Below are 11,463 nucleotides of genomic sequence, written 5' to 3' on the forward strand. Positions count from 1 at the left end.
AGCAGTACTGCCCCCGCTGAGCTCCCAGGACACAATACTGTACAAGCCCGGGGCACATTCCTCACTCTCTCTGTGTGTGTGTGTGTGTGTCTGTGTGTGTGTCTGTGTCTGTGTGTGTGTGTGTGTGTCTGTGTGTCTCTCTCTGTGTGCGTGTGCGTGTCTGTGTCTGTGTCTGTGTGTGTGTGTGTGTTCGGTGCATTAGTATTCCTGTGTTCAGACCGCAGGGATGAACAAAAGAGAGGAGAGGAGGAGAAAAGCGAGGGATGAAGTGTGAGAGGAAGGGCGAAGGAGCGTCTAAAAGTGCTGAATCGAGACGGCTTCTGCATGCCATTAATTCAGTCCTTCATCTGCACAGATTTATTTCACTTTCTCCTTCCCTCCTCACGGCTTTCAGTCTTTCTCCTGTGAAGGATCAGATCGTCATCAGGGTGACCTTAGACAGGTCCCTGCGCAGTGTGCACACTCCATAGGGCACAACTCTAGTGCACCTGACAAACCATCATGCAAATAAATATACCTTGATGTCATACATATTTTAAATGTTATAACCTTTATGAATTTATTTGTTTATACATTTATATTAATGTAAAGGAACATAATATGTTAATTGTTATTATTAGTAAAATGTTTAATTTGTCATAAGCTAAACTCAGTTTAGTGGTAAATGACTATTGCAGTTTTTAATATATTAAATATATTTTAATATTTTGCATGAAATTGTTATTCATTTGACATGAACGTGAAATGCCAAAAAAAAACAGCTTATTATTTTACATCAGCAAGACGAACTAAAACTGCAATAAAAACTATATTTAAAAACACACACATACACAAAGCAAAATTAAAATTCAGAAAATATAAAAATAAAAACCAAAACCAGTTCAAAATATAAATAGAAAACACTATCTCAGTGACACTAAAATAACACTGATTTGATTTCATTTACGTTGTGTATTTTAACTGAACACAAAACAATTTTCTTTAGAATAACGTGCACTGATGAATCATTCACAATGTTATTAATAATTAATGTTGAAAAAAAAAAAACATATACTGAACACGCATACATACATAAATATATTTAGAATATTTATGACAGTCCAGTGTTACTTTAGTGTCACTGAGAAACTTAGAATTAGAATTTTAGATTTTTTTGTTAATATTCTTAAATAGATTTAATTTTATATTTTCCATTTTCACTACTTTCACTTTTAAATTAGCACTTTTTTGTTTTATCAATATAGATAGATAAAAAAAAAATAGATATGCTGAACTTTATTACATTGAAAACATTGTGGATATTGAATAGCTTTTCTTTATTCGCATTTGACTCTTTTATGACTCTGAGCTCAGTCGCTGTGAAAGTCAATAAGGAGTGTTTGTTTGTTTGTTTGTTTCCAAGGTAACAGACATGATGCTGCAGGACACTCATTATCCGGACTGGGGCCGGAGCGCCAGAAACTTGTGGAGACGGGGGCACAACCGCATTGTTTTGTTCTGGTGAGATGATCATGTGATCCCGTCAGAAACAACCAATCAGAATCGAGACTGAAGCTGTATACGCTCCAGCCTCAGAAGGGAAGAACAAACGCCGTGTATGGAATCGGTGATTAATAAAATAGGTTTCATGTGTCTCAATCAAAAGATTTACTAACATTTGGCATTTGGCGTTAAAATAGTACTGTCAGGATTTAGTGAAGAATTAGGCGTGGACAGTTATTTTTGTGCCTGACTTTATTTGCATTTGTAGGAGTGTAATGTATGGGAGGAGAGTATTAAAATAAATCACGCAATGTGGTTTACTAACATTCGCGCTCGTCAAATTACTGGTATTTGTGCTATTATTTAACACCCAAAAAAGCACGTCTTAAACTATTTTGCACCTGCGTCGTAAGTCGCATCGGCTCTGCTTATTTGCGACTACGCTAATTTGCGCTGTGCTTGGTATATTGCGTTGGTCGATATGCAAATGAGATGTTAATCGCGTCTGTGTTCTTTAATTTGCACGTTGTCAGTCCCATCGGTGCTGTTTTGGAATTGCGCTCTCGAGCTAATTTGCCCTGTTTAGTAAATCTTTAGCCCTTTTAGTGGTAAATGGCTATTGCAATTTTTAGTATGCAATTATTTAAAAAAAAAATTTAATATTAAATATAGTTTAATATTTAATATGCAATTTATAATTTGATTTTATTTACAAGATGTAGATTTAGTTGTAAGCAAAAATTAATTTTCTTAAGAAAAACGTGCACCAATGAATCATACACAATAACGACATTATAAAGAAATAATTTAAATGATTAAATAAAGTTTAAAAATAAACAAATATGCTAGCAGATTTTGAATCATAAATAAGTTTAATGAAAAAATTACACAAACACATTACAATGCCATTTTTGCAGTTTTAGTAGTCACATTAAATTATAATTATTATTAAAATATTTTTTATTATAATAATTATTAATATGTAATAATATTATTTTTTATAAATAATACTTTAATTATGTATTTATTAACATATTGATTCTATTTTATAATTATAATGTAATAATATTATAATTATTAATATAATGTTAATTTGTCATAATCGAAACTAAATGTAGTAGTAAATGGCTTGCTGTTTTTAATATGCAGTTATTTTAAATATATATTTTAATATTGAATCATTTTAGTTTTTAATTATTTGTTAATAAGTTTAACAGTAATTAATAATATATTTTCATGTATTATTTATGAATATTTGATCATTATAATTACTGTAATTCCTTGTGAATTTGAATAATTCTAATTATATTTTAATATTTAATATGCAGTTTGTTAATTATTTACAGTGTTTAATTTGAACTGTGAACAAAAACATTTGTTTCCTTTCGAAACACGTGCACCGATGAATCTTTCACAATAAGCACATGATTAAGATATATGATAAATAAATAAATAATATGATTAAAGCAAGTTCAGTGCAGGTTTATGCACCCAAAACAGCAGCCCTGCTCATAAAAGGAGGATTTCGAGACGAGGTTTTGATGAATAATGTGTGCTTTTAAAGCCTCTGGTCAATGTAAACATGATTATCTTACATTAGGAAGGAGACTTGAGTGTGTGTTTGCTGTCATTATGGGTTGAATCCTCTGAAAATATCCTTAATATGGGAATAACAAACGCCGTTAAACTGTGTGTGAGTTAATAATGTTATTTTAATGCTTGTTTCCATTATCAGCACGTTTAATTAAAGACTCGCGCAGCAGAAAATCGATCAGCGCCGCTGCGTTTGTACACGTTTTGTCGAACACACACTTTGACCCTGAAAACACACTCGACAACACGACCTCTGACCCCGATGCACATCACAGCCTTTACTAAAGCTTACTTCGTTCATTCTCACTATATCTGCATTTCTTCAGTATTATAATATATATAAATCCATGGAACAAGATTAATGTACTTTAGAAGCAAGAGTGTGTGAGATATTAAGAGCTAAAACAGAGACAAAAATACTAATTCAAAACTTTTTTTTTTGCAGTTCCAGTAGTTTGCATTCATATTGTATTAATATAAATTATTAATATAGTATATTTGTTTTATTATTAATGTAATGTTTAATTTGCCATACATTTTTGTGGTAAATGAATATTGCAATTTTTAATATGCATTATTTAAAAAATACATATTAACGATATTTTAATATGCATTTTTAATAATTAAAATGATTTAATTTACAAGTTGTAATTTTAACTGTAAATTAAAATTAATTTTCTTTACAAAAACATTGCACTGATGAATCATTCACAAGGGCAGCATTATGAAATGAGTAATATTATTAAAGAAAGTTTTAAATTAAACAGATGTAGTGAACTTTGGAGAATTATTGTGAAGAATAAACTAATTAAAACCACGTGGAAAAATCTCCCAGCGCAGTAAGACAGTAAAATGTCATTTTTGTCGTTCACATTCATATTGTATTAATATCATATCTTTAATTAGTCAAAATCAAAATTAAATTTAGTGGAAGATGACTGTCGCAATTTTTAATATGAAATAATTTTCAAAAATGCATATTTAATATATATTTTATAACAGTTTGATTGTTGATTGCCATTTTAACTGTAAACAAATTTATTTTATTTTTTTATAAATAAAAAAAACAAGTACAAAAAAAGACTCAAAAAAAAAATCTGCAAGTGAAGACATAAACAAACAAACAATAATTCAAAACTCATTAAAGTGTTTTTTGCATTGTCAGTTGTTCTCATTCATATATTAATATACATTATTAATATAATTTTAGTTAATTTGAAATGTATTAAAGTTTATTTTATTGTTAATAAAATTGTAATATTACCATGATATTATATTATATATATTATATATATTGCCACATTGACGTCCTTCGGGCTTGCCACATTAACGTCCTTCGGGTTTAAGTGAGCCGCGGACGGCGGCGGACTGGTTCTGGCTCGGGACCGGACACTCCCCAGACACCGGAAGACACCTTCCCTCCAACTTAGTCCAGTGGTGTCTGGGAGGTCCACGGGGCGATGGTAGTTGGCCCCGAGCCAGAACAGCTGATTAAGGACGGCGTCCTCTAACGCCGTCACCGCTGCGAGCTTGCAGAACTCCCCGCGTACTCGTAGAAGGGGAGATCCCGGCGGGATATGGCGAGGAAACGAGCAGTGATCTCCATGTTGTTGTTCTTGGGTCGGTTATTCTGTCACGGAACCGGGTGTGTGGAGGCAGGCAGGACGACGAGGACGACAAGGATTCCAATAATGACATTTATTGTAGACACAACAAGGCAGGTTCAGGTAGGTGAGACACACAATCGGGGTAACATTAACAATAACCGCCAATGCTCAGACAGACAGGAACTAATATGTGGTGGATAATTAGTGGCAGACAGGTGAGCACAATGAGGGTAATTAATGATTAGTACGGGCTAAACCAACACAAAGGGAAGAAACCACAACAAACAGTCCACAGGGGCGTTACAGATATATAAATATTATATTATATTATATTATATTATATGATGTTATGTTATGTTATGTTATGTTATGTTATATTATATTATATATTATATTATGTTATGTTATGTTATGTTATATTATATTATAATGTTTAATTTGTCAAAATCAAAACTCAATTTAGTGGTAAATGGCAATTGCAATTTTTTATATGAAATAGTTTTCAAAAATGATATTAAATGTGTTTTAATAATTATTATGCAATTTCTAATATTTCATGTGACTTAATTTGATTTTGTTAATTTACAGTATGTAATGTAAATGTAACTGTAAACAAAAATGTATTTTCTTTAGAAGAACATCCACTGATGAATGATGATTACGAAATAACTCTATTTATTTAAAAAATTAAAAAAACTTTTTTTATTTAATGCGAGTGTATTTTGTTTCACTGCTCTGACAGATTAGCAGTATAGAAACGTTAGAAACCGTGCAGTAAACACGAATTACAAGCTCATTTTCGCAGTGTGTCAGTACTTGATGTTTTTCTGTACCTGGTGACTTTATGTGAAGCAGCAGATCCAGCGTCTCGCTCTTGTAGCTTTGCAGTTTTAAGCTGCGTGTGAAGAAGCACTGACTCCGGATCAGTTCTGACTCTTCGGTGTCTGATGAACGAGCTCACAGTGACGTGAAGAGCTGATCTGGTGTCTGTATTATTCAGTGAATCCATCAGAAGTGCATTACGCTCGTCCTTTATTAATGCACGCTCTGCCAGCGGCTCCATCCTTCAGTAAACAGCAGCGAGAGATCGTACGCTGATGAAGGACAGACGACTGACACACTACCAGTCAAAGTCTGCAGTAATTACCATTGTTAATGCTTTTGAAAGAAGTCTCTTTTGCTCAGGAAGGATGCATTGATTGGATCAAAAATACAGTAAAAGCAGTATAACTGTGAAATATTATCACAATTTAAAATAACTGTTTTTCGTATTTGAATATGTTTTAAAATGTAATTTATTCCTGTGACAAATTGTATCTTTATTTTTTTGTTTTGCTTGTAAATCATTTGAATTCATGCATTTTTTGCTTTGGATTTTTATTTTATTTTATTGACTTTTTAACAGTCACGTCATTTTATTTATTAGATTTACTTAAATGCATTTTATTTATTCATTCATTTTTTTCCCAGAGATGTTGACTTTCTTTCTTTCTTTCTTTTTCTTCTTGAATTTTTCAACAACATATTTTATTTTCACCGCTACTTTTCAACCATTACATTTTCTTTGTTTAATATATTATTTATTTATTTTCATTTTCAGCTGCCACGTCTAAAATTTGATTTTTTTTTTTATTATTATTATTTTAAATTAAGGCATTTCTGTTGTATTTTATTCAATGTTTTTTTTTTATTATTAAATTTAAATTTCAGACGTCTCACTCAAATCAATTTATTGATTAGTTCATCTTTTTACTTTTTATTATTTTAAAAAGTACTGATCTTGCCTTTTTCAATGCTTTTTATTTTTATTTTGTTTTATTTTATATTTTATTTACTTGACTTCTCAGCTGTTACAACTCACATTTTATTTATTTATTTATTTTGTTATTATTATATTGTATTTGTTTTTGTATTTACTTTTTTTTTTTTTTTTACTTTTCAACCATCCTATCTCACATCATTGTATTTATTAGTTTGTTTTAACTTTTTAAAAAAATATATTTATAAAAAAAAAATTAAAAAAAAGAGTTAAAAACAGTTGTGCTGTTTCATATTTTTGTGGAAATCATGATAGACTACCATTCAAAAGTTTGGTGTAAGTAAGATGTTATGCTTGTATTCATCAAGAACATATTAAATTGATTAGAAGTGACAACAAAATCATGTGTAGTGTTACGAAAGATTTCTATTTCAAATAAACACTGTTCTTTTGAACTTTCTATTCATCTGTGAATCCTGAAAAATAAAAAGTATCACAGTTTCCACAGAAATATCGGGCAGCACAACTGTTTTCAACATTGATAATAATCAGAAATGTTTCTTGAGCAGCAAATCAGCATATTAGAATGATTTCTGAAGATCATATGACACTGAAGACTGCAGTAATGATGCTGACAATTCAGCACTGCATCACAGGAATAAATTACATTTTAATATATATTCACATAGAAAAGAGTTACTTTAAATTGTAATAATATTTTAAAAATTGTACTGTATTTTTGCTCAAATAAATGCAGCACTGGTGAGCAGAAGAGACTCTCTCAGACTCATTGATCAGGTCTCTCTGAGCTGGTAGTGAGTGAGTGCTGCTGTGTGTGTTTGTCAGGACGGTGCTGTTCTCTCTGACCTCTGTGGTGGTTCTGGTCATCAGTACGGACTGGATCAGGTGGGATAACCTGAACCGCGGCTTCTTGCCGAGCGACGAGGTCTCCACACTCACACACACACACACACACACTCACACTCACACACACAATCGCAGGTTCATCTGGTGTCTGGAGATTCTGGCCAGAGCTTCTTAAAGTGGGTTATTCTCATGTGAACCCGTCTTCATTTCCCTTTAAATCCAGCTTTAATCCGTTTAGGAGATAAAAAGTAAAGGTTATTGTTTTCATTTTAAAATGTTCACGTTTTCTTCCCTTCAGATGGATGTTTGTACTGAGGTTTTCACCTTTACTTTTTCAACGTCATTTCTAACATCACTCTGTTTGTTTATTTACTTCAAATTTCAGTGTTTAATTTTTTTTACAATCTCATCTCACATTCTTTTATTTATTAGTTTGTTTTAACGTAAATGTATTTTTTCCCCAGAGGTCTTGACTTTCCTTCTCTCTTTTTTATTTTTTTACTTTTATTTTATTTTATTATTTTATTTTATTTTATTTTCAACTGCTATAGATCACATTCAATATTTTTGTTTTAAATTATTTTCAATTAATGCATTTTCTTTTGTATTGTATATTTATTTCATTTTCATTTATTTCATTTTCATCTGTCCCACCTCATATCAATATTTTTATTAGTTTTAGCTTCTTTTAAATTAATTTTTTTCCCAGATGTGTCGACCTTTCCTTTTTCAAGGCTGTCATTTTTATATTATTGACTTTTATTGACTTTTCAGCTGTCATCTCACATTATTATTTTTTTTGTTTAAAATTATTTTAATTAATGCATTTTTCTTTTGTATTATATTTTTATTCAATTTTACTTTAATTGTCATCTGTCCCATCTCAAATCAATTTATTTATTAATTTTAGCTTTTTTATGTATTTTTTTCCCAGAGGTGTTGACCTTGTCTTTTTCAAGCCTTCATATATATTTTTTTAATTTACTTGACTTTTCAAATGTCACATTCTGCATTGTTTTACGGTGGCCGAGAGATTTGCGCTGCAAATAGAAAAAACACCTGCAAATTAAGAAAACAACTTCATCAATTTGACAACACACTTGCTGCAAGTATTCACAACTCAACCAAATAAAGAAACTCACTGCAAATAAAATTCTTTATTTGGTTGTGTTGTGAGCATTTGCAGCACCTGCTGTCAAACTGATGAAGATGTTTTCTTGATTTGCTGGTGCTTTTATTATTTACAAGTGTTTTCTGAAGTTGCAAGTTCTGAAGTAGGTATTTTTCTGTTACATTGATTTATTTTAATCTATTTTTGAACAATCTCAGCTCGTATCATTTTATCTATCAGTTTATTTGAACTTTTTTTTATTTTATTTGGAATATTTTTTTGTTGACCTTGCCTTTATCATCCATCACGTCTGTCATTGTTTTATTTTTCCTCCAGCTTCTCTCGACCAATCAGAAGCCTTGCTGAAATCACAGTCTGTCTGTGTCTGATTACAGTGTCTCAATCACTTACCTGTGTTGGCTCAAATATGTTGACATTCACTGTCTGATTGTAAGTATTCCCTCAGTCTCAGTCCATTATCGTTACGTGTCTGTATCTGCGTCTCTCAGTCTCTTCATCTCCTCATCTCCACATGCTAGATATTTCACCTCACTTTTGTCCGCGTTCGCTCCATGTGATGGTTAATCTCTATGACGTGCCTGATATTTTATTCAGTGCCTAATTAACTCAGAGCCGACGGGATTTACAAGCTCTTTCATTTCAACCTCTTTCATTGGTTTCATGCCACGTAATTTAAGCTTTATTTTGTGGAACACAGTTATCATGGACGTCAATGAGGCGAAACGATGAGCAGCACCGTAATTACGCGGATCCTCGTTAACTCTCCAGCAAGTCACATAGAAATCAAAGACTCTCCGTTTGGTAAACACAAAGCTTAATTGCCAAGAAACTACATTATTCTATATTTCTGCTGCTTAATTTGGTTTGTTTCTGCGTTTGTCCTGGAGCTGCAGGCCGCGGCATCTGTCTCAGATCCTTTTATACATTATCAAAGTTTTATTGATTTCGCTCTGACTGTTGTCGAGAGGAGAACGGCCGGATCAGATGCCGCTTCGGGCTGATGTTCGGTGACGCTGGGATCTCAGCGCAAACTTTAGACGCCTCACAATTCATTTCTGATCTCTTAGAAATGTCAGAGAGGAAAGAACAACAGAGACCATGAGAAATGAGCCAGACTTCTGAACTCACACAGAAAACACACTCACAAACACAAACACATGCATAAACACACTCACAAACACATGCATACACACACCCACAAATACAAACACACTCAAATACAAACACATGCATAAACACACAAATACAAACACACTCACAAACACATGCATAAACACACTCACAAACACATGCGTACACACTCACAAACACGTGCATAAACACACTCACAAATACAAAAACACTCACAAACAAATGCATAAACACACAAATACAAACACACTCACAAACACATGCATAAACACACTCACAAACACATGCATACACACACACAGACACATATAAACACTCACAAATACAAACACATGCATAAACACACTCACAAATACAAACACACTCACAAACACATGCATAAACACTCACAAATACAAACACATGCATAAACACACTCACAAATACATAAACACTCACAAACACATGCATAAACACACACTCACAAACACATGTGTAAACACTCACAAACACATGCATAAACACATTCACAAACACACTTACAAACACATGCATAAACACACTCACAAACACAATCACACTCACCATCAAACACATGCATAAACACACTCACAAATACAAACACTCACAAACATGCATAAACACTCACAAACACAATCACACTCACAAACACACGCATAAACACACTCACAAACACATGCGTAAACACACTCACAAACACATGCACAAACACTCAAAAACACATGCATAAACACTCACAGACACATGCATAAACACTCACAAACACAATCACACTCACAAACACATGCATAAACACACTCACAAACACATGCGTAATCACACTCACAAACACATGCACAAACACTCAAAAACACATGCATAAACACTCACAAACACATGCATAAACACACACACATACACACACACACTCGTTTCATTCTTTCATGTTTAGTGTCTTTGTATGGTCATGCTAGAAGGATATCCTCCATCGTGCTCCTTCATTTTGAGTGTACCATAAGATGGCATGCCAGAAAAAGGTCACTCTGTGAGGTCTTTGGTGTGAGTGCATATCATAGTCTATAAGCTCCTCAAAAACACTTGTAGTCCAGCACCATACCAGAGACTTGGCTTTTTGCAAAATCAAATGGACAGCGTCTTTAGTGTATCCTTTTATACCTAAATGACACCGTTTCAACCCTAGTTTGAAAAAGCCGTCAGACACGAGTCGCTCTTAGATGCAAAGCTCTTTACCAACAGAACTCTGTAATAAATAAACAGATTTCGCTGGAGTTATTGCCTTCGTGTTAGATTGTCATCTTTGTCAGGATACCTCGATGTGCTCCATGCTACCAGAGAAACTGGATTGCTTGCCCAGCTTCCCAAATTCCTCGCTGCTTTGCGTTGTGTTAATACCCTCTTCGAACTCCATCTGGCAGCTGCGGCGCTTGTACTTCGTGTCCATTTGCTGCGTACACACACACAAACACATGCGTAAACACTCACAAACACAAACACACTCACACTCACAAACACATGCATAAACACACACACAAACACACTTACAAACACATGCGTAAACACACTCACAAACACATGCATACACACACCCACAAATACAAACACACTCAAATACAAACACATGCATAAACACACAAATACAAACACACTCACAAACACATGCATAAACACACTCACAAACACATGCGTACACACTCACAAACACGTGCATAAACACACTCACAAATACAAAAACACTCACAAACAAATGCATAAACACACAAATACAAACACACTCACAAACACATGCATAAACACACTCACAAACACATGCATAAACACACTCACAAACACACTTACAAACACATGCATAAACACACTCACAAACACATACACACTCACCATCATACTCTAGC

At 33.1% G+C, this 11,463-nt stretch overlaps 1 protein-coding gene across 1 annotated transcript in view; it reads left to right on the forward strand.

Moving 5' to 3' along the window:
- tmem117 (transmembrane protein 117) overlaps window positions 1-11,463 on the forward strand; it is a 65,865-nt gene that overhangs the window by 47,737 nt on the left and 6,665 nt on the right. Inside the window, exons 5-8 of the mRNA XM_016494736.1 lie at window positions 1,403-1,500; window positions 7,288-7,387; window positions 8,243-8,244; window positions 8,794-8,869. Coding sequence (XP_016350222.1) covers window positions 1,403-1,500; window positions 7,288-7,387; window positions 8,243-8,244; window positions 8,794-8,869 — 276 coding nt within the window. The remainder of the gene's footprint in view (window positions 1-1,402; window positions 1,501-7,287; window positions 7,388-8,242; window positions 8,245-8,793; window positions 8,870-11,463) is intronic.

The sequence above is a fragment of the Sinocyclocheilus anshuiensis genome, unplaced genomic scaffold, assembly GCF_001515605.1.
Source record: "Sinocyclocheilus anshuiensis isolate Anshui unplaced genomic scaffold, SAMN03320099.WGS_v1.1 scaffold923, whole genome shotgun sequence".
NCBI classification, from domain to species: Eukaryota; Metazoa; Chordata; class Actinopteri; order Cypriniformes; family Cyprinidae; genus Sinocyclocheilus; species Sinocyclocheilus anshuiensis.